This window comes from Mastigoproctus giganteus, chromosome 14, assembly GCF_048544385.1.
Source record: "Mastigoproctus giganteus isolate SK-2022 chromosome 14, ASM4854438v1, whole genome shotgun sequence".
NCBI lineage: Eukaryota > Metazoa > Arthropoda > Arachnida > Uropygi > Thelyphonidae > Mastigoproctus > Mastigoproctus giganteus.
This window is the reverse complement of record NC_143588.1, coordinates 69,479,879-69,507,503: the sequence shown is the minus strand read 5'-3', so window position 1 is coordinate 69,507,503 and position 27,625 is coordinate 69,479,879. Positions and strand designations below refer to the sequence as shown.

General features: G+C 36.8%; 1 protein-coding gene across 1 annotated transcript in view; it reads right to left on the bottom strand.

The window, feature by feature from the left end:
• LOC150075211 (phosphatidylinositol 4-phosphate 5-kinase type-1 alpha-like) overlaps positions 1 to 27,625 on the bottom strand; it is a 271,058-nt gene that overhangs the window by 139,817 nt on the left and 103,616 nt on the right. Inside the window, exons 7-8 of the mRNA XM_090388401.1 lie at positions 27,409 to 27,561; positions 14,046 to 14,105 (exon numbers count right to left, since the gene is read on the bottom strand). Coding sequence (XP_090244527.1) covers positions 14,046 to 14,105; positions 27,409 to 27,561 — 213 coding nt within the window. The remainder of the gene's footprint in view (positions 1 to 14,045; positions 14,106 to 27,408; positions 27,562 to 27,625) is intronic.

Genomic DNA, 27,625 nt, shown 5'->3' with positions numbered 1-27,625 from the left:
CGTTAATGTAGTATCTCAAATAGAGAGCTTTATGGTAACTGAAAAAACGTTTCTAGTACTCCAGCTTGGCCTAAAACTGAGGAACTAACGAAAACAGTCTATTTGAGTCTTTCCAGTTGTTGTGAATGACAAGGGTGGGAGAAGTGACTCTGACTTCTTCCTGGAGAAGCGATTAAAGTCTTGGGGAAGAAGCAACTGGCAGGTGAGGGCCATGCAAGACTGTGCAGGTGCCTCCCCACCACCACCACCACCGCTGCCGCCGCCTCAACACTGGCTCTCTGAGTACCTCCTTGCCGGGACAACTCCAGCTTTGAAAATTGTTAAAAAATACTTCTCGTCACAAAATTTAAAAATGACCTTTATAGAATTATCAACTAACTATTTAGCAACCTTTTCATCACCAAAAGGAGAGTTATTTAGTACAAAGAAGCGCGCTATCGAAGTGCAATAAAAAATTGTTTTGTTTTTTTTAATTTTAATGCAAAAAATAAATGATAGATTTCAATCAGAATAGTTTTCCTTTGATAAGCATCAAATAATGCATAGCTAATATGATTTTAAATTTTTAGCTCCATTAGTGACAGAAATAGGGGAGGGGGACATGAAAATTACTCACATTTTCCTGTCTGGCACTGCCATTTTTAATTTTAAAAATATTTTAAACCTACTCGTTGAGCTCTTTCCAACAGTTTAATAAGCTATAAGTTGTCAACAACATTTTTGTCATCCCCCCATTTCTCAGACAAATTTTTGTCAACAACGACTAATATGGTGTTATGTTGGCCCACATGATGTACAAATCCATGCAAAATTTCAAGTCAATAGGTTGAGTGATTCCAGAGATACAATGCTGTGACAGAAGGATGGGTTTTTTTTTTTTGCTATTTAGTTTTTAGGAGCATTAGCAACTAAGGCCATATTGTTCCAGGGATATGCAGTGGTAATTCCCTGACCTTTCTACATCCGACAGACAGACAATAGAGTGTCATTATAAGGGTCCTTCATTAGACTACGGACCCTAAAAAAAAGCATGTTATTGTACTGTACAAACTGATATGTATTTCGTACGTCAGGTAAGCTTTATAAGGGCTACTAAGGGAATCAAAACCAAAGTGTACATATTTAAGAAAATTGGTCTAAACCACACAATGAATCAGTGTATACACTTCAGTCATGAACTGAAGGAAACTTAAAACGAGCCTGAAGCATTAATAAGACACATTAATCACAGGTTGTTGTAGGCTGAGTAGAGGTCTGGGAGGTAGTACGTGATATGAACTCTTCGATCTTCATCTGTTTTGTATGCTTTTTCCCTCTTCATAAATTTCACAATAAGCAATTTTGAACTTTTCTTTCTATTTTCAAGAAACGTTCGGTGTTTTCATCCATTCCATCAAACAGAGACCTTCCTGAATTTTACAGGAAAGGCTTCTGCCATTTCCTTTAATTTGAACTGCTTCTTGATTTGCTCCCATTCCTCAACGGATTTGGCTCTCCCTTGCTCCTCAACTATTTGCGCGTTCAACTGGGATAGGTCTTCTGTTGTTAAATTGTCACCTTGTTCATCCAAAAGCTTGACTACATCTACATTCTTCAGGACCAGCTGCAAATCCTGGGCTAAGGTTGCAATTTCTTTGGTAACAGAAGACATCAGCTCATCTTTGTTGAAGCCTTCATTGTTAAGCTCGGAATTTAAAAGATTTTTCCAAGCTGCACTCATACAAGTTGTTGTCAAATCATTCCGGGCTGAACAACGAAAGGGATAGTGTAACTCTCTGAAGGAATAGCCGATGGGACACATTTCATGTGGTTTAAACATTGTGGGGCTTTCTCTGAAGTGCTTAAACAAAGTTCACCTGTCAGCAATCAAACACATGTTGTCGAATATTTCTTCAGAATTTTTAAAACTGAAAATGAAATTTATTTGCCTAAATTCAAGTTACATTGCAGGTTATTATCCAACATAGTTTATACAGGAACGAAAATAAAAACTTATACTTATTGTTCTTTCATTTGACTTAACTCTTAAAAATTATACAGAAAGTATCTTCACGCTTTTACCAAAAAAAAATTTACGTAACTTGGAGCTTATGTAAGTTGGGGACCAACTGTATATCTACAAATTCAACACTGTCAGGACTGTTATTTCAAAGATTACTAGTTTCTCGTCAGTTGGCGGGTGGTCTCTCTTAGCAACCATATGCTGAATTATGAATAATGTATTATCTAAGTGAACAGCAGTGTGTGGAAGTAAAACTTCCATTTAAAAACATAATAACTGTTACATTTACCTTTAAAACTAGATTCAAGCTGCATTTACACTATGCAGTACAGTACTCTAGCACTGTAGGGGTATTTCAATGCTGTAGTTGAAATCAGATCAAAATTTGTATGCTTTATCTGCATTCAATTTTGGTCACGGAGAAAGAGATTTTCTTCTCTCACTGAAGACGAGTATTTAGCTCTGCAGTTTGGACTCATGTTCAACTCAGAGACATATACAGTTATCCATGGTTCTGCCACAGTGCTGGAGTACTCAGCAATTAGTCTTCAGTGAGAGAAGAATGTCTCTCATGGAATCAAAACTGAATGTAGGTGAAGTGTACAAATTTTGATTTTATTTCAAGTACTGTGTTGAAATATCCCTGCAATCCTATAGTAACTGATGAATTGAATGAGTACTTTGTACTGATCTTTACAGATGAAAGTCCCTTTGCACCAAAGAGAAATTGTGCTGGGGAACCTGACCACTGCAAAATCAGTGCTACAGAAATTACAGAGGGTTGCACACTAGAAAAATTTTTGAGCCTCAAACCAAAGTAAGAACCCTGGGACAGAGTATCCGTATACCCATTTATTTCAAAGGAAGTAGTGAGGGAATAATTGCCTCAACAGAGAGGAAATGATAAATGATCTCCTTCTCTTGGACATACCTGCAAAGATTGTTAGGGTCATAAAAGAAACCCTGGCTGGCTCTAAAGCTGTGGTGAGAATTGACGAGGTGACGACTCCCTTTGACATTAATGCTGGTATTAGACAAGGCGATGCACTCTTTACTGTGTTATTTAACTTGGTTTTGGAGGCGGCTGTCAGAAAATTAGAAGTGACTGGGGACACAGGCACAAAGACAGTGCAGGTCTGTGCATATGTTGATGATGTCACTATTATCAGTAGGACTAAAGGAGCACTGGAGGAAACAGTGGCCAGGCAGGATAGTGAAGCACAAAGAGGAGGACTTAGGATAAATGAAGCAACGACAAAATATATGGAAGTCCATAGAATGGCAGATAACATGGAAAACTTAGAAACCAGTGGCTTCTTGTTTGAGCACGTTCAGAATTTTACTTACCTAGGTTCGCAGATAAACCAGTCCAACTCTAAATATATTACTAACGAAATTAAGTCGTGAGTGGAAACAGATGTTTCTATGCACATGAAAAACTAATGAAGTCCAGAGTATTGAACAAACAGGTAAAATTAAGAACATACAAAAGCCTCATTAAACAAGTTGTGACATACGGTTGTGAAACCGACAATAACGAGTAAAAATGAGCAGTCGTTGCGAGTCTTCGAGTGTAAAATTTTATGAAAAGTTTTTGGGCCTGTACAAGATGTTGATGGATCCTGGAGGATCAGAATGAACCATGAACCTGACCATCTTTTATTTGGGGTGCAGACACTTTCAGATTTGTAAAGAGCCAAAGACTTGCCTGGTTGGGACATGTTATGAGAATGGATGACAGCAGAACAACTAAGAGTATAATGAAATGGAAGTGTATCGGGAGGAGGGCAAGAGGAAGACCGCAGAATGGATGGATGACATAGAAGAGGTCTTAAAGATCACAAGAATAAGAAGCTGGAGAAGTTTGATTTCTGGGAGGGCTTATTGGTGGAACATCGTTGAGAAGGCTAAGACCTGTCTTGGGTTATAATGCCAGAAATGAGGGAATGAATTAAACCATTAAGGTTAATTATAACTTCATCTGAACTCAAGGGTGATTTACTTGGATTAGGAAACACCAATCTATCATCAGTCCTAAATGTGGTTCAAAAATTGAAGTGAATGACTACAGATCAGTCAGTCTGGCTTCAATAGTACGGAAAATCAGGCATGGAGTAATTAAGAATGCAATATAGTGCCAGCCAGACAGGAACTGTTCTCTCAAGGAAACTAAGAATGGTTTTGTCAAAGGAAAATCTTGTTTGCCTTACCTGATAATTTTAGAGTAAGAGATCAGTGCTTAAATATGCCTGATTTTGATCTTCTTAAAGGACACTGATGAAGTGTTACTTGTGTTGGATGCAGGAAATAACTTTGACATTGTTTACTTGAACATCAGCAAACTGTTCAACTTGGTCCTGAACAAAAACTTGCTATATAAGTTGGAATATATTGGGATCACAGACAAGATCCTCAGATAAATGGCTACATGACAGAAGGCAAAAGGTAGATCACTTTAGAGTAATCCACTCTAAAGTGATTACTCTTTAGAGTGGATTAAGGTCAGAATTGGCATCCTCAGGAATCTTTGACCTCCTGTTTTTTTTGAATTTCTTAAAGGATATTGGCAAAATGATATGGGGAATGTCAAAATTTGCAGCTGATGTAAATAGTGCAGAGTGGTCAATGACGAGTGTCAAGCAGCTCCTTTGGAACAAGTTATGCTTCATAAATAGTCAGATAAGTGGGAAAACATTTTAATGCTGCAAAAATGCAAGATTTTATGCATAGGAAATAAAAACCTCAAAATAACTTATACATTTAGAGAGGTTGAATTAAAAATAGTAGAGGAAGGAAGGGATTTGGGAGTCGCCACAGGCAAATTAGAAATTCCCTGTGCAGTGCAGACAAGTGGCAAGGAGGTCCCATAGTGTCCTATCAATGATTTATTGAACAATTGCTTGTATAGATAGGAAGGTCAAAATTACACTGTATAAGGCATTTAAAGAAAAATAGTAAGCTTTCTGAAAGGGTCCAAAGATGGACAATGGGTTTGATGTGATCAGCAAAGAAGCATCCCAATGAAAGACTCTGAATATGCGAACTGCAGAATGTGGTACCTTAGAGGGGATGTGATTGAGGTTTATAAGGCTTTGAGAGAAAGCTATAAAACGAATGATGGGAAAATCTTCGTGGCATTAAACAACATTAGAACCAGTGGGCATAAATTAAAACTGGAGGTGGGGGGAGAGAATTATAGATTGGATTGTACAAAGTTTTCATTAATCACTGTTAATCTTCTTGGTATATTCTAATTATAATGATATGTTAGTGTGGGTGTGTTGTAATTTCTTTAATCTCTTTATACTTTTTTCTTTCGTTAAATAAACACCTTCATAGAATACAGTTTGTATTTTATAAAGGTGTATATTCTATATACAGTTTATAGAATAACTAAATAAATCTATGGAACAAATTAACAGTGTTACTTTTAACATAAGTTTAGCTTTCCTGTGAAAAAATATTTGGAAAAACTGTTTGTCCCCATTTGTTTCGCCAAGTCTTTGGCTTCCACACTAATTGACACAGATCCTAATACCCTAAGTTTATCATTTGGTTAAAATTTCTGTAACAGCTAAGCAAATAAAGGACAAAACTCATCTTGTTAAAGCAAAATAAAATAAATTTCAAAAAATAAAATAAATAAAATAAACTACATACATGGAAAAGATACACCTGAGCAAAACAATAAGCAACTCATTTTTCAACATCACTTTTAATATAAAAATATGAACCAGACTTGTGACTTCTTCATATGATTTGTCCATTGAACTAAATATGAAATAAATACTTAGGAATTTTTATACTCAAGACATGAATAACTAATAAAGCTTATAGAGTAAATTGAACTAGTCGTCATAAATAATCAAGTCTTTTATGAGCATGATTTGGAACAACTTGTTTTGTTTAAAAATGTAGTGAGAACTGTTCTCTTGTTTGGAGTTTATATATTATAAAGTTCTCCACAGTGTGGAAGACAAGTAAATATTAAAAGTTTTGGACTATCTTAGGTAATCCAAAAGAGCTTCAAATCTTTTTCCAAACATCCTTGGATTCAGGGGGGAGTCCCCACAGACTGGAGATGTGCAAATGTATCCCTAATTCACAAAGGGGGATCAAAGGGTGACACAAGTCTGTTAGTGTAACTTCTGTTCCAGGTAAAATAATGGAGTCACCAGTGTCTCCCAACCTGTGTGCCACGGCACACTAATGTGCCTCGTGTATGCTTCAAATGTGCTGCAGAAAATGAAAACTAAAAAAATTTAATAAATCCAAGTTTTATAATAAAAATTAATTCAAACAAAAATTGGTTTATTTACACTGCGCCGATTCAAGCACCTTCCTGATCAATGTGATGTGATGTTTTGATTCCTAGTTCACTTATTCTTTCAACAAATTTCTTTTAAATTTCATGTAATTTGTGTATATTCAAAAACAGAAATATTAAAAGCATTTAAAACAAATAATAAGTGCATTATTAAATATACCCAACAGAAATAACTTCCCATTTGTGAATATATGACTACAATAGTGATTGTATTGTTTCACAAAATTTTAGCATCTTTAAAAGTGTGCCATAGCAATGAAAAGGTTGAGAAATAGTGATCTAGATAAGACTGCAGTTATAGTTAAGCCAGCATGGGTTTTTTAAGGAGAAGTCTTGTTTCACCAATACGATTGGATACTAGGATGTGGTCACAAAGCAACTAGATGCAAAAAATAATTTTGATATCATATACTTGGATTTCACAAAAGCTTTGGATACCGTTGCACATGGAAGACTGCTGTACAAATTAGAGCAGTATGGCATTAAGGGCAAGTTGCTGCTATGGAAGGGATGAACCCTCTGTTCATCCCTTCATAGCAGCAACTTGCCCTTAATTCTCCAGGGTTCAGCGTTGGGCCCATTGTTGTTTTCTATATTTATCGGTGATGTTGATGAAGGTATATAAGGCTTAATGTCCAAGTTTGCAGACAAAGGGTTGTTAATGACAGTAATTACAGTACACTACTGCAACAGGATCTGGAAATGTTTGGCAGATGGGCTGAGAAGTGGCAACTGAAGTTTAATAACACTGACAAATGTAAAGTACTGTATATGGGTAGTAGTAACCCCAGAGTAACGTACTGACTCTGTGGTACTACACTGACAGTGGTAGAGAATGAAAAAGATCTGGGGCAATTGTGCAGTCAGATGTGAAGTTTTCTGAACAGTGCAGTCAGGCTTCCAGAGCAGTTCATGGGGTCTTGTCAATGATATACAGGAATTTTTGCAAGCAGGAATAAGGAGGTGATTATCCCCTTGTATAAGGCAATGATCAGGCCACACCTTGAGTACTGCATACAGGTATGGAAGCCTCATTTTAGGAAGGATGTAGAGTTGCTAGAATGAGTACAGAGAAGGGCAACAAGACTGGTGATGGGAAACAAAGTCGTGCTCTTACGAAGAAAGGTTTAAGCTTAAATTGCAGAATCTGGAGACAAGGCACCTGCGAGGTGATCTGATTGAGGTGTGTAAGGCCTTGAATGCATTGAGCAGGCTCAATGCTGATGGGATTCTTCCTCTTACTCAGATTATAAACCTGAGGGGGCATAAACGGAAATTGAGGAAAGACAGTTGTTGAATAGATGTGCGGAAATTTTCTTTCAGCAAGCGAGTGGTCGATTGCTGGAAGAAATTTCCATTGGTCGTTGTGGCAGTCAATAGCTTAAATAAATTCAAGGAAGAACTGGACAAACGTTTGAAGCGAATGGATGGGCGAAACGGGATGGTTTTTTTTTTTTTTTTTTGGCTGATGTTATATAAACTTGCTTTCTTGCATCAGTTGCCTCTACTAATGCTAAAAGTTCCAAATTGAAATAAGCAATCTGTTTGGTTTAATCAGAAGCTTAGCACAGTGGTACATTGATGAATCCAATAGAGTTCTGATAATCCCTTAGTAGCAACTCTTTAACAATTATTCTCTTATGAACAATGTTCATAAGTGAACAATTGGAATTCAATTTAAATTCCACTACAAGTATTACAACACTTTTAGGCTATAATCTTTCACTTTATTTACCACTTATTATGGTTTCTGTTCTAATTCAAAAATTTCATTTCTCATTCTTGTTTCCTTGGCAATACACAAAGTGTTTAAAGCACTATCTCACATAACGCATCAGCTGCAGTGAATGCACTTTTAATGGGTAGCAATTACAGTATTTAGATTAGTAACGATGTGCACTAATAGTAATTTCTTCTATTTCTATTAATACAGCTACCTTTAACAATTAAAAAAACTAAATAGATTCACAACAAGATACTTAAAAAAACATTTTAAGGTATACATATTTCTCAATATACAAATGCAACACGTTAAATTTGTAACTCAAAGTACATGAAAGCAAAATTTGTCCTCGACAGTTATTTTAATGTTGTTTTTATTTCAATTCAATGTTCTTTCATTCTATAAATCAATAGAATAGCTGAGGCAGTGGATAAGGGAAATTCAAAGGCTTGCTGAATCACTATGTGTGGGAATAGGGAAATACAGAGTTGTACTTTTTTTTTTTTTTTTCAATTCATGTGGCAAAAGTCTTGAACTGCATAGCCAGTACTAATACTAATAAATTTAAAATATCAATACAGCACTGTTATCTTAGGCTCAACATAGCTGAGTGGTCAAGCACAAAGGTGCATTAGCATGTACGTTTGAAGGGCCATGGTTCAAGCTTGCATGACTGCTAAATTCAGTTAACAACTATAATCACCATCAAAATGATTAATTGTAAACTGCAAAAGCCTTGTACTGAATGGCCAGTGCTATAATAAAATACACTGAAAATATCAATATAACACTTTATTATCATGTTAAGCACAACATAACCAAGTGACCAAGCATAAGGATGCATTAGCACATACATCTGATAGACTACGTTTAAGCCCAGCAACTGCTATATAAGGTTATGATTATATTCACTATTGAAATGATTAATTTAAACTATTCTAAAAAAAAAAAAAAAAAAAAAAACCTACACACTTTTCCTATCCATATCTTGCAAGAATTTGTCTAATTTTTCCCTGAGTTTAATCAAACCATCCACTTCCACAAGAACAGATGGAAGCCTCCCTCTTAAGTGTAGCCTCACCAAGAGAAAGAAGGCTATTCACATTCAGCTTAAACAAGCCATTCAAGGCCTTAAACACCACAATCATATCCCTCCACAGGTGCCTAGTCTCCAGAAGCTGCAATTTGCAGAACTGAAGCATTTCTAGATGTGAACACCCTTTTGGGTGTTCGCATCTAGAAAGGCTCCAGTTCTGCAAATATATTAGATAATAATCAATCTGATTGCATTTTTCTGCACCCATTCCAACAGATCTATATCCTTCCTACAGTGAGGCCTCTAGACCTGTATGCAATACTCAAGGTGCAGCCTAACAATGGCCATGTACAAAGGGATAATCACATTCTTATCCCTGCTAACAAAGTTTCTGTATATCGTTGACAAAACCCCATGTGCTGTCCTGGTAGCATGTCTGCACTGCTCAGAGAATTTCATACCTGACTGTACAATTACCTCCAAGTCTTTTTCATTTTCCACTATCCTGAGTGTAGTACCACACAGTTGATAAGTTACTCTGGGATTACTGTACCTTGTATTTGTTAATGTTAAACTTCAACTACCATTTCTCAGCCCACTGTCCCAATTTTCCTAGAACTTGTTGTAGTAGTTCATCCTGATTACTGCTGTTAACCACCTTGCAAACCTTTGTATCATCTGCAAATTTTGAAATTAAGCCTTAATTAAGCCTCATCAATGTCATTAATAAATTACAGAAAACAACAATGGGCCAAGCACAGAACAATATGGGATTCCACCGATAAAATTAGTACACGAAGAGCAGTGCCCATTAATAACCACTGTCTGTCTTTTTCCATTTAACCATTCCTTTATCCATAGCAGTAACTTGCCCTTAATGCCACATTGTTCTAGTTTATACAGCAGTCTTTTATGTGCAACACTATCAACAACATCCATACAAATCCAAAGTATATGACATCAAATTTATTTTTTGCATCCAGTTCCTTGGTCACTGCATCATAGTAACCCATCAGATTGGTTAGACAAGACTGCCCCTTAACAAATCCATGCTGATTGCAGTATAATTGCATTCCCATCCAGCAATATGGCCTTAGTTGCTAATGCTCCTAAAAACCAAATAATAACAACAACAACAACAGCATTCCCATCCAGACTGTCTCACATTACTTCTTTAACCAGGGATTCCATTCTTTTCCCTGGAACAGATGTTAAGCTAACTCATCTGTAATTATTCATGTCACCTTTTGATCACCCTTTATGAATTGGGGATACATTCACACATCTACAGCCCATAGCAACCTCTCCTCAATCTAAGGAAGCTCTCATAATTATGGTTAAATGCTTGTTTACCCCCTTTGCTATGCTGCCTCTCTTAATATTGTTGGATAGACCCCCACCACCCCAGGTAACTTTTTTTATGTTCAGCTTCAACAATTTCGATTCCAGTTTCCTTTCAGTTATCACAAAGTCATTTAGCTCTCCATTGGAGTTTTATAAACTTCTGGGATCCCCTCCCCTAAACAATTCCTCATGTGTGAATGTAAATGCAGAATACCTAAAATTTGTCAATTTAACAGCAACCTGAACAGGGCCATCGACAGTTAACCCATTGACATCAAGTGGCCCAATGTGATTAAATCCTTTCCTTCTACTATTAATATAAGCATAAGAAGTCTTTGCTGCTTTTCTTTGCCAGAGACTTCTCATAATCTCCCTTAGCTTGCCTAACTTCCTTTGTGACTTAATTACAGACTAATTTATATCTACCATAAGTTTCTGAATCACCTGATAATTTATATACATCCCATGCACTTTTCTTCTCTGCCACTTGTGTCAATAGCTATTGACACAAGTTTATGGTTTAGACCTAAGTGAATGTCAGGTGAACCACAGTTCACGACATCCATTTAAGTCTAAGCCTTGAACAGTATTTCTTCATTGGTATGAAAAGCTTAGTAGCCCTTCATTCCACCCTTCACTTACATGGTAGATAAGTGAAGGGAGGAAAGAAGGGGTGCAGGTAGCAAGATCAGTGGCAGAAATGTACAGTTAAGCATGTGGAAGGTGTTAGTTCTAAATTTAGAAGGGAAATGTCATTATCAGTGATCATGTGCTCTATTACATGTTCCCCCTTTCATTAATGTCAGCACTACCCCATAGAGTGCTATGTCCATTAAAATACCCAAGAAGACATGGGAAAGCAACTGCAAAACAAGATCATCAAGGTTTGTCTGGGGAATGTCAGTCCCAGCTGGTAAATAGATGTGAAGCACACTGTTACTAAAATCTCATTGTAAGGTAAAATGCCACCACCTCTATGTTGGTTATAAGTTGTGCAAGGTACTCCAGTTCTTTCCTTATGAATAATAAAAGGTTGTGCATGGTGAAGTCATCACTTGTCTTCAAATATGTCTCCTGAAAGCAAGCAAACTAGTTCATACTTTTGCAGAACATTTTGATATCGTCATTATTTTGCTGAAATCTATGACAATTCCACTACAAGAATTTAAGCAGACGTGTTGATCCATAAGGGTTATGTGCAGTTAAGCACTAGCACTTTGGATGTAGTCCTATGTCCATCTCCTAAGAGTTCCAATACTGAGTTGTCAGGTACCTCCTTAGCTTCAACATCCATTTTTTTCTTGTATTACCATTGATATTTGGGATTTCTGTAGTGTTTCTTTACTGCTGGATTTAAGTAGTGCTGGAGCATTAGGATGTACTGATATCGAAGTGGCTGAGTGAGTTTGCTGTGTGGGTTTTTGACAACTCACTAGATAGTGGGTAATGGGCTTAAATGACTCTTTTGGTGATACAATTATTTCTGTTTGTGTTCCAATGGAACACTTCTTTGAAACCTTTTCAGCATATAATGGCTTATTGCTATTTACTTGTTTGACTGTTTATCCTGCCTCCTGGTATGATATTTAGTTTTGCCTTAAGATTCTGTATTTCAATTTCTTCAACTGCTGGCATTCTTGGGAGTATGCAAGGTGCTCCCTTGGCTGTTAATACGTGCGGGTTTTTTTTAATACAACGCAATTTTATAGTCCTTTAATTCTGTTGTTGCATTCACGGACATCACAACAGGTCATATTTCTGACACTTAAAGCATCTTAATGAATTTGGAACACCTGGCCATACTGGGCAATGCAAGTAACCAGCTGTGACAGAATTAAGAGACAATGACATATTGAAAGTAAGGACAAGGCTTTCAAGTCAGGACTCGATTCTTATCCCTACATACAAATATATGTTTTCCAGTTGTCACTCCTTGCAATTTTGGCATAGAACAGATCTTGTCAGACACGTAAAGAGGATCCCATTCAAAAATCATCATTCCTCAGGATGATTTTTTAATGGAATTTTTTTTGAACAGGATAAGTTCAGTGTCTTGTGGGGCATTACAGTAATTGACATTCTTCAAATAGTGGTGGGCTCAGAGGGGCTATTCTGAGTACCTCTCACATTTTGTTTCAATGAGGATGTCTCCAGAATGCAACTGTTTTACAAATTTAGGGGGGGCATGACAGTTCTTTTAAATCTGTCTGAATAAAAAAAAAAAAAAAAAAAAAGATGCCATTTTCACTATGGGCTTCTCACCAGTTAAGTGAAATTTCACGTATTGAAGTGTGAGGTGTAAGACCTGATAGTTTCAATTCTGGGTCTCTTTGCTGAAGTGATTGTGTTTGTTTTAGGGTCATTATTCACTAGTAGGGACTGTGTTGAGGTTTCAGAAGAAAAGTTTATCAGGATTCATAGAGAAATTGATTTTTTTTCAGTGCCTGGGGCCCCCACTCATTACGGGGCCCAAGGAAATGTCCAATGCCCAGCAAGCTTGGGAGTAGGATGCCAGGATACTATTCATTCTGGTGGCAGTGCATATCTGCACTGCCACCAGAATGAATCCTGTTCCTCAAAACATGAGGGTATGGCCATCGTACTGACACAATTGATATTTTCAGGTGAACCAACTAGCCAAATGATCCTGAATGAACCATCCCAGGGCCTGCTCTCTTGTAAAAGACAGGAGGCTTTCCACCATTTTGAGTTTCCACAGGTCACAGCACATGGAAAGCAAACCTGATTCCTATGGTCGCAGGCGGGAATGTAGGCTTTAACATAGCAATGATGCTAATCTAAAAGACCAGCAGCATCGTGTACCCATGATGAGGAGAGAGATCACTTAAGACTTCATCCCATTTCTCTAAGTCATTGATGTTCAGTTTCAAGAAACACTCTTCCAACAGGTTAGGCTCAACAACTTGCACAGAATACAATTTTGGTAATAATGTTATCATGAATCACTTCCCTGAATATTTCCCAGGACTTAACCCTTACAATCATTTTTTATGAGGATACTGCTAAGTGACCATGGATAAAAACAACAGTCCCCACACAGCCATTGAACTGAAAGAAGGCATTGCATCTCTTGTCATCAGAATTGCTCCTGACATCTAGGCAGAACTAGTTTTTCAACTTCCAATGACTATAAATGGACTCAAATGCTGGTAGTTCATGTTCTGAACATGTTTTCCATTGATAAATGGTTCTTACAAGTTTACTGTGTTAGTTAATGCCAAAATTATTCCTGTACATTACGTATACCGAAAAATATAAGCATTCAAACTACAGTGTCTTTTAGATTGACCCAGTACTTTTTCATTAGGTGTAGAAAAACAAAATTCATGGTGAAGCAAACAAATTGTTACACCTTAGAAGACCCTCATGAGAGGTTTCATAAATTTATGATTAACAAGTACACTAAAACTGGGATGTTACTGACATCTCCTATGATTTTTTAATGGTTAACCATCTTCATTAAAAGTTTCTAAACTATTTATATCTATCAAAAGAGAGATGACTTATTAATTCACTTGTTTTTGATTCAAATTAGAGATATTTTGCTAATATAACAGAGAACTGTGAACATCCCTTTTTCAAAAACTCTTACCTGATAACAGTAGAGGCCAAAAAACTTTGGCAACAATGTCCTAGGATTCTGATTAAGATTCTGTATAGGAAGAGATTAATCAATAGTTATTGTCCTTTCTAACATATATAATTTTAAAATGTCACATTATTAAACTTAATTAAAACTCTTTTTCACAAAAAAATGCAATTTTCTCACATCTAATATCAAACAGAAATTCAATATAAAGTCGAATATAAAAATTTAATACTGAATAATTATGTGCTCAAATAAGCTCATTGTTAATACTTAGAGTAATAATTACTTTACTTTATCAATTAAGCAATCAACTAACTTCTCTTAACAAAAAAAAAATCCCAAAATCATAAAACTTATGTTCCAAATAATTTTGGAACATAAGATTAAAATACAAATCTACACTCAGTTTGAAGCAGGAGCAAAGGGTTTTGAGTTAGAGCATTAAATAGATTAATGATGTCATTTGTGATTCTTGCATTTTGCGTATAATAGTAAATTTATGAAAGCAAGCATTGTAAAAAAAAAAAAAAAAAAAAGTCTTACTTTAATTAGATACTTTTTTTATGTAAAAATTTTTATTTTAATTATTACCAATTATCTGAATAACGTTACTTGTAGTGTACACAGTTATCAATAACAATAAATGTTCACTGATTAAAATTTAGCTATGAATTGAAGAGCACTCGGGAACTCAATAATATTCTACAGCAGAAGTAATTGAATTTATTAGTACTGTGATCAAACTGAAACATGATCAAAAGAAATATCACAAAAGATGTTCGAAATGAGTGCTGTATGACAGGAGAGAGGCTTCAACATTGCATGAGAAGAAATCCTGTACACATGCGAGTAGCACCATATTGTTTTTAATAGCAGCAGCTTCGTGGATGCGATTCAACAAGTCATCTCAGTTGATAACCTCTGCTGCATAAACAATTTGTTTTATGTGATCCACACATAAAAATCCAAGGCATTACGGTCAGGAGAGAGTGGGGGGCCAAGACCTCTATGAACAATCCAGTGATTCCGGTAAAAATCATTTAAGAATGTTCTTATTTATTGTCCAAAATCATCCAATGCAAAAGGTGGTGCTTTGTCGAGCTGAAACCACATATTGGCAAGTTCACTTAAAGGAATGTCTTTCAGAAGTGTTGGCAATATTCTCTGCAAAAACTGTAAGTGATGATCAGCGTTTAGGCAGGCAGGGAAGTCATCAAGAATAAAGTTTTTCTCCTACAATGCTAGACCACATATTGACATTAAACCCAACTTGGAAATGGGATTGCCGAATGGTGTGAGGATTTTCCACTGACCATGTATGGAGATTGTGCATGTTGAATATCCCATCTCATGTAAATGTTTCCTCGTTGGTCCACAGGATATCAACAAGAAAGTCTAGACTGTTATTGATACCATTAAGTATCCATAAAAAAATTGCTTGCATGCAAAGGAATCACCTGCTTACAATGTATATGGTATACATACAGCCTGTGTTCATGCAGTGTATGCCAAACAAAGGTTTTGGGATGACCTGTTCTTGCAACAACTCTGTATGCTAGTGGAGGGATCTAATGTCACAATATTCAGCACCTCTTCCTCTGCTTGTGTAGAATACAGTTGGGGGCTGGCCTCGGTCATGATGCCCTTTCACTGGACCTCATTCTCTCAAAGTACAATGGACGTTGACAAATGTACACTAATTAAGGTGTTGCCTTGTTGGAAAACAATGCTAGTATTCAGTGACTGCAGCTCTAGCATTTCCTTCACATATACCAAAGTGAATGTCTACTAACATTAATGCTCTTCTATTCACCATACATTTAATGAAGTCGCAATTTCATCACACATTTTATAAAAAATGTGTGATGATATAAATGCTCCTAATGACAATTTATATACCATTCTGTTCAACAATCTGATTTGTATACCCCACTTTGTGATATTTGCAAAGCACCAAAAGTGGAATTTGATGTCACTAATCTTTTTAACGCTCCAACTGAAAACCTGCTACTCCTAATTCAAACTGAGTGCAGACTTTTCTTCTTGTATTTTAATGAAGCTTTCCCCTCTATAAATATCGATGTCAATTTCAAGGAAACCCTGTATATACCAACAATAGTCAAATATTCCTGATAAGCTCATGTTCTTGTCCTGATGAGCTTATCAGGAATTGTAAAAATGTATTTCCAATCATTATATTAGATACTCTAAAACTTGGCATTTTGCAATCCAGAATTCTTTGAAATCCAGCACATTTTACAATAAAGAAAGAAAATAAACCAGTACTAGTATCAAATATTGCATATCTTTAAGGGGCACCTCCGTAGCCAGGTGGGCAGGAGCAGTAGTGCGTAGCGCATGCTTCTTGATTAGACTGGGGTTCGAGCCCGTACCCACCAAATACGGAGGATGCGGAAAGGTCAGAGAATGACCACCGCATATCCCCGGAGCAATATGGCCTTAGTTGCTAATGCTCCTAAAAACCAAAAAAAAAAACAACAACAACAACAACATATCTTTAAGAAGCCATGCAAAAAAGGGTAACATTTCTCTCTTTCAGTACTATTGCTTATTCAGTAAATATAGCTCATCATGAACTGCTTTTACAAATTATAGCCATGTGGCTGGTCACACAGCCATTGTGTTAGCCAATGACCAGTTTGATTTCCCTTCAGAACAGCTGAGAGTGAAGAGAGAGATAGAAAATGCTCAGTGTGGATACAGCTGGATAAATGTATGCTTGATTGAATATATGGTTACTCTACTCCATAAACAATGGCTTACTGATGTGCAATACATTTAATTCCATACAACTAGGCACAATTTGTCAGCTGCATATCTACTTACAAAAGACAGAAAAATTGAAATTTGGCAATTTTTTTTTTTCACATGAGATAAACTGAATGAATTTCACTAAGGTACATTATTAAAATCAAAATGTTATGTAAATTGATAGACTGCACCTACAACATTGAAATTATTCCTTAAGAAGAATAGTTATTTTTTTTTAACCTCCAATGCAAAAGTAGTTTTCTCAGAAGCACATTCATTGATATTCTCTCTAACACTATACCAGGCATGCATTAAAATTGACATTACAGCACATGATTGGCTGTGATCCTGTTACTGTCATTTGTTTACATTTAGCAAACTGAAATATTATTTATATTTGTAACCACTAGCACTACCTTTTATCATTTTAGTCATTATAAATGCTTACAGATATAATAAAGTTCAGTTGTTAGTTCTTAACAATTTTATATCTCTATAAAATCCACTACACTCAATTCCAGAGGATGCTATATTTTAAAGTTTAGCTGTATTTAATCTTATTTCAAAACAGACATTTATCTGGATTATTTAATTCTCAATCACATTAATCTCAGTGTTTCATTTCTCTATCATTACCTATTTATCCTTGCCTTGTTGGAAAACAAGGCAAGAATAAATTGAACTTGATGAGTATTCTGCTTAAGTTGAGTTTTAGCTGGTTTAAATAACAAAATTTATATATACGTTGAATGGAATAATAAGAAAGTGGAAATAAGAAGGTAGAAAAATGGAGAAGTAGTCTAGCACAGTCAAAGGCAGCAAATGCTAAACCTAAGCAGAGCATGGACAATAAAGTGAGGAAAAAAAAAAATTAAATAAAAATAAGGAAAGTGAGGGAGACAGAGTGATAGAAGATAACTCATAAAATATGCATAATAAGAAATAATTACAAAATTGACAAAATATCAATGAGATACACAATGCCAACAAAAAAAAAAAAAAAAAAAAGAGAGAAATCTCTAGTAAGATAATAGATTTTGAAAAAAAAAAAAAAAAAAAATTATGGTTGATTATGTTAAGAGTTTTATGAAAATTATAATTTAAATAAGATAAAGGAAAAGAACTGGCGATAAGTTGAAGAAAAAATTTTTAAGGTTGGAAAAAGCAACTGTAGTTAATACATATGGTAGAAATTCTGACAGATTGGGAAATAACTGACATCAGAGTGGACCCTATTAGAAATATTGGAAAACCAATGGGAATAATTAACAACTTTAAAGTTGAATGAGTCTCTTTTGTTATAAAGATCAACGTTAGTATAATCATTAACAATACTAGTGTTTAGGTCCAAATAATTAGTGGTGGTGTTACAAAAATTAGTTTTTTCTAAAGTTCAAGAGGACGCAAATGGTCAAAATCCTTAATAAAATTTGGATAATTAATTATGCAAAAGTCATCAATATACCTAAATAACATGATATTTTGAGAAAGAGAAATTTCAGACCAGTAAAGATATCATTTTGCAATGATACAAGGATCAGGGATACCCATTATCTAAACTTTTTTTGTTTTTGTGATTGGCATTGTATATCTCATTGTAATATTTTGTCAATTTTGTAATTATTTTATAAATTTTGTAATTATTTATTTCTTATTATGCATATTTTATTAGTCATCTTCTATTTCCCTTCTATTTCTTTCCTTATTATTTCTTCTCACTTTAAACACACACACACACACACAGTAGACCCTCAATTTAATGGACTAATTGGGGGAAGGGATGTCTGCTATTGCTGAAAGTCCATTAAATTAAATGTATTTTAAATGTACAGGATGTATTAAAATGTTATTATAATGTATAAGTATGAATAAAATATTATTATAATGTACATTGAGTAATTTATACATGCCACTAAAACATCTGTTAAAAATATAAAAATAAATTTACGACAGGAACCAAACTTTATTTTAATTAAACACATCAAAAACTATACAATGTAACTAATGGAATGTTCCCACCACTTCTTTTAATTTTTTCTTCTTAAAGCTCACACAGTTTTCAATGTGAACATTAGTTTTTTCATTTAAATCCATTTTAGAGGGGGGGAAAAATACTTTAAAATTCTTAAACTACATTGAATAAAAAACAAAAGACGTAAAAAAAAAAGATACATAATATTCAATATTAATATTAACTTAATTGAAAGAATCACAATTGTCAGAGTCAGAAACAACTGTCATATGGGGGGGGGGGAGAGGTGTCAATTCCTTGCTGGTAGAGGGTTCTGGTGAAAGAGGTCCAGTTGATGAAGTGTTCTTAAAGAAATCACCAAGCTTCAGTTGCCTTACACCTTGATGCTGCTTCCTTATTACAGTAGATCGAAATTCTCTAAAATGTTCATAATAAGGAAGCACATCAGGGTGTGATGATGATTCAATATAATGTATGATGCCATCCATATGTTGTCTTATAACAGATTGGTTGGTTGGGTTTTATTGGCGCATTAGCAACTAAGGAAAACTTGGTCATAAAAAAGTAAAGCTTTCAGTGGCCTAATGAATTAGGTCACTAAGTCAAGGTATAAAAACTGTATAAACTGTAAGTTTAAACTGTAAAAGACAAATATCAATAAACAAGTAACAATTTTTTAAATATCAGTAAAACGGTTTACTGATTTCAAAAAGCTAAAAATAGCAGACACATGGTCATTGTCGGATAAAATCTGACTGAGTGTATACGGCTCCGTTTTTCCAAAATGACCACCACCTCTTCCAAAAGCTTCTTCTTATACAACCTCTTATATGAAACGATTACACCCTGATCCATCAGCTGTATCAGTGAAGTAGTGTTTGGAGGCAGAAAAACACATTTAATTCTCCTATCCCTGTTAATTAACCTCTCAGCATTAGGGTGACCAGGTACATTATCTAGCAGTAAAACAGCCTTTATTTAATGAGAAGGAATTCTCAGCACATCTGTCTGATAGCATCACACATCAGGAATAAAATAGATAAAGAACCAGTCACAGAAAATATCCATTGCAAACCAGGTATTTTTTGAGTGGGAATATATCACCGGTAACTGTTTCATTAAATCCTTTAAAACAGGAGGTTTTTTTGCCTGACGAACTATCATAGGCTTAAGCTGATGCAAGCCATTAGCATTTGCACAAAATAAAACTGAAATTCACTCCTTATTTAAGCTTACGACCAGGGGTGCTTGTTTCGTGCTTGTAAGCCTGGGGTTTCAGGGACTGATGGCAGTCATAGTGAAACAGGTGGGTATATGGGATAGGGTAACTAATAATAAGAATAGGTACATGTATACTTGCATGTATACCAATGCTAGAAGTATAGTAAATAAATTTGATGAATTTGAAGTGTTGGTCAAGACATTAAAGGTGGATATTGTTGGGATAGCAGACGTGGTGTCACACAGATATAAGGAATGCAGAACTGGAATTTGGGGAGTACAATGTGTAAAGAAAGGATAGACAGGATAGGAAGGGAGGAGGTGTTATGCTGTTAATTAAGAAAAACATAAAATCAAAAGAAGTGCATCCAGTTGATATAGATGAACAGTGCACTGTTGAGTCAGTTTGGTGTGACGTAAGCACTGTGAAAGCAAAAATAAGAGTAGGAGTTTGTTATAGGCCTAATGACTCGAATGAGTACAATGAACAATTGTACAGAGAAATAGAGTGGGTTAGTAAATCAGAATGTCTTATAATGGGGGATTTTAACTTCCCAGATATTGACTGGAATTTGTGGGTTGGTCATTCAAAAATATGGTGGAATTGGATTGGATGATTTATTGGATGATTGTTTTCTGCAGCAGCATGTTCGAGAGGCAACCAGAGAGGTTGTTGTTGTTTTGGTTTTTAGGAGCATTAGCAACTAAGGCCACATTGCTCCGGGGATATGCAGTGGTCATTCCCTGACCTTTCCGCATCCTCCATATTTGGTGGTGACAGGCTCGAACCCCAGTCTAATCAAGAAGCGTGTGCTACGCACTGCTGCACCTTCCCACCTGGCTATGGAGGCGCCTAACCAGAGAGGGTAATACTTTTGATCTGGTTATCATCAGTGATCATTCGTGTATTAAGAATTTGCAGATAAAGGAACCACTAGGTGGCAGTGATCAAAGTGTACTGATGTGGGATTTACTTAAAGATATAATTACCATCAGGGATAAAGGAAAGGGTTTTTGCTTCCGTAAAGGAGAGTACAGTGGGATCAACTGATGATGTTACCAACAGTAAATTCTAAGTGGGAAGCATTCAAGGAATTAATCATGGATGCTACTAAAAGTTTCATACCTATTAAGAAATATTGTTCAAGGTTTAGGCCTAAATGGTTATCAAATGAACTAATGAGACTCGTGACACAGAAGAAAAATGCATGGGATGCATATAAATTATCAAGCGAATCAGAAACCTAGGGCAAATATAAGCTAGTCTGTAATCAGGTCACAAAGGAGGTTAGGCAGGCGAAGACAGATTACGAGAAATATTTGGCAAAAGATGCTAAGAAAAACAGCAAGGATTTCTTTACTTATATAAACGCTAAAAAGAAGGGGATGAATCTGATTGGTCCACTTGATATCGATAGTTCGACTGTTGATGATCCTGCTCGGATAGCAAACAAACTGAATGAGTATTTTGCGTCTATATTCACACATGAGGAGTTATTAAGGTTTGAAAATGGCAGAAGGTTATCAAATTGTAGCAGGGTGCTTAATGATTTTGTAATAACTGAGAGCAAAGTGGAGGAGAAATTGTTGAAGTTAAACATAAGAAAGGCACCTGGGGTGGATGGGATCTATCCAGTTATTTTAAAAGAGGCGGCAAAGCAACTAAGCAAACCCTTAGCCATAATTATGAGAGCATCCTTGGACTCAGGGGAGGTTCCCACGGACTGGAGATGTGCAAATGTATCCCCAATTCACAAAGGGGGATTGAAGGGTGACACGAGTAATTACAGGCCAATTAGTTTAACTTCTGTTCCGGGTAAAATAATGGAGTCACTGGTTAAAGATGCATTGCAGGATCATCTATACAAGACTGCAGCAATAATTCAGACACAGCATGGGTTTTTTAAGAGAAAGACTTGTCTGACAAATTTGATAGGATATTATGATGTGATTACAAAGGAACTGGATGCAAAAAATAATTTTGATATCATATATTTGGATTTCAGGAAAGCTTTTGACACTGTTGTGCATGGAAGACTATTGTACAAATTGGAGCTGTATGGTGTTAAGGGTAAGTTGCTACAATGGATAAAAGGATGGTTGAGTGGGAGAAGACAGAGGGTGGTAATTAATAGGTGCTGCTATTCATGGACTAATGTTATTAGTGGAGTCCCACAGGGTTCGGTGTTGGGTCCTCTGTTGTTCTGTATATTTATGAATAATATTGATGAAGGTATATTAGGCTTAGTGTTGAAGTTTGCAGATGATACAAAGGTTAGCAGGGTTGTTAATGACAGTAATGGCAGTGTGCTACTGCAACAGACTCTAGATAATTTGTGGGCAGATGGGCCAAGAAGTGGCAACTGAAGTTTAACTTTGACAAATGCAAAGTACTGCATATGGGTAGAAGTAACTCCAGAGAAACATACCAACTGTGTGGTACTACACTTAAGGCAGTAGAAAATGAAAAAGACCTGGGAGTAATTGTGCAGTCAGATATGAAGTTTTCTGAGCAATGCAGACAGGCTGCCAGGGCAGGTCATGGGGTTTTGTCAATGATATATAGGAATTTTGCTAGCAAGGAAAAGGAGGTGATTGTCCCTCTGTATAAAGCAATGGTCAGGCCACATCTTGAGTGCTGTGTACAGGTCTGGAGGCCTCATTTTAGGAAGGATGTCGATTTGCTTGAGCATGTACAGAGAAGGGCAACAAGATTGGTGAGGGGAATGAAGGGATCCTCTTACCAAGAGAGGCTTAAGTTCTGCAAATTGCAGTGGCTGGAGACTAGGCACCTGCGCAGTGATCTGATTGAAATGTATAAGACCCATTCAAGGCCTTATACACCTCAATCAGATCATGCTGAATTCTGATGGGATCCTTCCACTTGTTCAGATTACGAACCTAAGGGGGCATAAATTCAAATTAAGAAAAGACAGATATAGAATAGATGTGCAGAAATTTGCCTTTAGCCAGCGGGTGGTTAATTGCTGGAACACACTTCCATCTGTCGTTGTTGAAGTTGATAAGTTAAATAAATTTAAGGAGGAACTGGTCAGGTATTTGGAGGGAATGGTGTGATTTTTTTTTTTTTTTGCTGATGCAGTATAAGCTCATACACTTGCTTTCTTGCATCACATGCCACTACTACTACTACTATTTTCAGGAACAGCACGATAAAAAAGCCCATCTCGTCAGCATTATAAAGCTGTGATAAAATGAGGCCTTCATTTTTAAAGAGATTATTTAGATATTTTCTGAAAATCTCAACTTGTGTCTTCATCTGCACCTAAAGATTCACCACAGGTAAGTTTATTAACAATGCTGTGGTGCTTTCAAAAATGCCACAGCCATCCATCACTCCCCTGAAATTTTAGGCCCAAGCTATTCGCGAATAAAAAAAAAAAAGTTCTAAATTTTTCCTTTTGGAGAGAAATTTTTTGTCTGTTAAATCAAGGGCCTACTGTATATATATATATATATATATATATATAATTATAATTATTGATAAAAGTAAAGAAAGTTAAAACGAAAGTAACTGTAACTAATATGTAAATATTATTTACATATTAGTTACATATTAGTTTTTTTTTTTTTCTTTTTTTTTTGCGTTGTCTTAGGTCCCTGATGGTATTATTGTTGGATTTATTTTCTTTATATTATCTGTAATATTATATATATATTTATTTTTTTATTATTTTTTTTTTATTCACATATAATTTAGTTATAAATGCAGTCATATTTATTATTACACTCATGGCAAAGTTTATAGTTAATTTAGATAACTAATGATATTTAACACATGACTGCATTAGTAGTATTTTGCTGCCCTTATATAGTTCAAATAGTAAACATTTTTTAAATTAAAAATTACCTAATTGTATTTCCGAAAAAAATTTCCGAAATTACCGAATTGTGATCATCCTCGCAGGGGACTTTAATGCCCATATTGGCGTGGACAGATCTGGTTGGGAAACAACAATGGGCAAGTTTGGCCATGGGAAGATCAATGACAACGGACTACGTTTGTTGTCCTTTGCCGCATCTAACAACCTGATCATTGGAAACAGCCATTTCCAGCACCCTCAAAAACATCAACTTACATGGCGAAATCCATCTGGCAAGGACTCAGCAATCCTGGACTACATTTTGATCAATGCCAGATTTCGCTCATCACTCATGGATGTTCGTGCCATGAGGGGACCTGATTGCGGATCTGATCATTACCTCATCCGGGCTAAGGTGCAGCTCAAATTACGGCATGCAAAAAGATCATCTCGGTCAGCCAAGCTGGACTGGAGGCAGCTAATGAATGCTGCCAACAAACAGGCATATCAGATCGCCCTATCCAACCGCTTCGAGATGCTGGCCGTGCCCGAGGATATAAATGAAGAAGAAAAGCAGATCTCTGATGCCATCCTGGAATGTGCCAAGCCCCTATGTCCACCTGCCCGACGTCGAACGCAACCATGGATATCAGATGAGTGCCTCGACCTCGTGGACAAACGGAAACAGACAAAGTTGGTCGACTTTGAACGGTACCGGCAGCTAAACCGAGAAGTCCGACAAAGAATGACAGCAGAAAGAGAAGCATACTGGAACCAAGTGGCAGACGATCTTGAAGTGGCGGCATCCAAAAACGAGTACCGCACTCTCTACCGCACCCTCAGATGTCTGAGTGGAAAGACTAAATTGACTAGTGACAACATCAAGAATGCTGATGGGACCTTCGTGCGATCACCATCCGAACGCCTGCAACGGTGGAGTGAATTCTTCAAAGCTCTGTATAATCACGACCCACCTCAGGGACCGCCAGCAACAGCACTCTCGATCGACCCCCCTGAGGTCTCCATGGTCGATGTTGAGCCTACAGTAGAAGAAGTGAAAGCAGCCATACAATCCCTGAAGAATGGCAAGGCACCAGGAGTGGACCAAGTCACCACAGAAGCAATCAAAGCCGGGGGAGATGTACTGCTTCGCCGACTACACTCACTCCTCAAAACCATCTGGTGCACTGAACAAATTCCGTTAACATGGAGGAAAGCCATTATCGTACCAATCCACAAGAAAGGTGATAACCGGGACTGCAAGAACTACCGTGGCATCAGCCTCCTTTCCATCATTGGAAAGGTCTTTATGAAGATTATCCAGTCAAGACTGCAAAAACATCGCGAGCAAACCAGTCGAGAAGAACAGGCAGGATTTAGACCCGGGCGAGGATGCTGTGATCAAATCTTTGCCATTCGTCAGCTGATGGAGGAGAGGATCCGGTGTGGACAGCGAACCGTCATTGTTTTCATTGACTTTAAGTCTGCTTTCGACTGTGTCCACCGGCCTGCCTTATGGAAACTACTAGAGGTTGAACATGTACCTCGAAAAGTCATCACACTCCTCCAAACTGCATACAACGGTTTAACCAGCCAGGTGCGCATCCAGAACGATTTATCTGAGGAATTTACCATCCAAACTGGAGTCCGCCAAGGGGATGTAGCCTCCCCGTTGCTTTTCAACATCGTGGTCGACGCCATTATGAGGCAAGCATTCAGAAACAGACAGGGCATACAATATGACAAGGATCACTATGTGACTGACCTGATGTTTGCTGATGATAGTGCTATCCTTGCCGGTAACGACGCTGAAGCCACGGAAATCCTCTACGACATTGCCCGCATTGCCCGGCCATACGGTTTGAAGATCAATGCTGGTAAGACAAAGGCCCTGACAACAGATGGGTCGCAAGCCACCATCTATCTCGAAGGCATCCAGATCGAGCAAGTGCAGGACTTTAAATACCTTGGGTCGCTGGTCCAGGAGAAGAAAGTTGCATCCACCATGGAAATCCACAGCAGAATTGGACAGGCAGCCACTGCGTTCGCCTCGCTCAAATGGTGTCTGTGGAAGAGGACCAACATTTCCACAAAGACTAAAATCCGACTCTTCCGGACTTTGATCCTGCCCATTCTTCTTTACGGATCGGAAACATGGATTTGTCTCAAGTTAGATTTGAACAAACTTGAGGTATTCCAAATGCGATGCCTGCGGCAGATCTTGGGCATCTCTCTTCGCGACCGCATCACTAATGATACCATCCGCGCCAGATGCCAACAGCAACCAACCATTGCTGACCAAATCCAGAAGCGAAGGCTCAGATGGTTTGGCCACGTATGTAGAATGGGCACGAACAGAATACCATCCACACTCCTTTGGAGACAACGACCCACCCAATGGAGCATCCAACGGACCGCGCCTAGGAAAACGTGGGCCAAGCAAGTGGAAGATGACTTGAAGAGCCAACGTCTCGACCTTAACCAGGCCAGGACTGAAGCCATGGATCGTAAGGTATGGAAGAACATCACAGAGCAAGTCCGAAACCCTGCGGCACCTACAGCAGCATACTGGTTGCGTGGCCAACCGCCTCCCCCAGCTGCCAGCTAAGGACCAAAGAAGAAGAAGAAGAATTGTATTTCATGCGAGGCACATGGCAAACACATCAGATTCCTACAGTGTCAGCCTGGAGCTTAGGCTGTGGGTGTTGGATCCCAGCACCCAAAAAGACTAAAGACTAAAATTGAAATCTTCCCTTTTGTCATAAGCCTAGTTGTTAATTCACCATTCTAAAAAAAAAATACAAATGTCTGGATAAACTACATCAAAATTATCAGTCTTACTGGTCCTATCTACCTTAAGTTCTGTATCAAATTCTGTGCAGATTTGAGATTTTCCTTGAAGTTAGAATAATTTAAAAAATTAGGTCTTTGATGAATTGAAATATTGTAATATCTTACTCTACAATTTTTTCATAATGATGTAAGTAAAGGTTAGCCACACAAGGGGCTACTGGTCCTTTAACAATTGTACCTCCACTTTGCAGAAATAAAGGAAGCAATTAAACAGACAGGGTGTTAATTATGAATAATATAATGCTTGATGCTAGCCCATAAGAATGTATTCAGCCTTTTTCCAAAAGTAGATAATTAGCTATAGTATTAATTAATTTCCAGAAGTTGACTGTTTTCATCCACTATCTCTCACTCAACTATACTTTTGCAATTTTTTTCCCACTGATTTATCACAAAACCTGTTAGAGGCATTAATATATTCCTAGTTGTGTTGTGGCTGTTGATGTTTGGTTCCTTTTATACAAATTTACAGTTTGAATGTAATTACAGTCTGACTACAATATGTTCATTTAGCTTATATATATAGCAAAACCTCATTAATTTGAAATGCAAAAACAAAGTTAAAAAAAAAATTATAATATTAATGTAACTTCAGGTCATATAACATTATATAATACAGTACACAGGAAAGGATTCTTATAGACTTTTAATTTCAGCATAACATGGTAGTAAGAAAAATACTTAGTTAAACTGAAACATTTAGCATTTTTAAAAATTAACTTACCATATAGTAACCAGGTAAAAGCTTTTGTAAAAATTCTGCCTCTTTATGTTGAACTGTCTTGATAATAAATTCATCATCATTAGTAAGATAAAATATACTTCCACTGGCACCTGGATTACTTAGCTCCCTCATCGGCTCAGTACACATGGACAACTGCAACAAATATTTGATTACTATGTAAAAACTATACATATCAGTTTAAGCACATATGTTTACA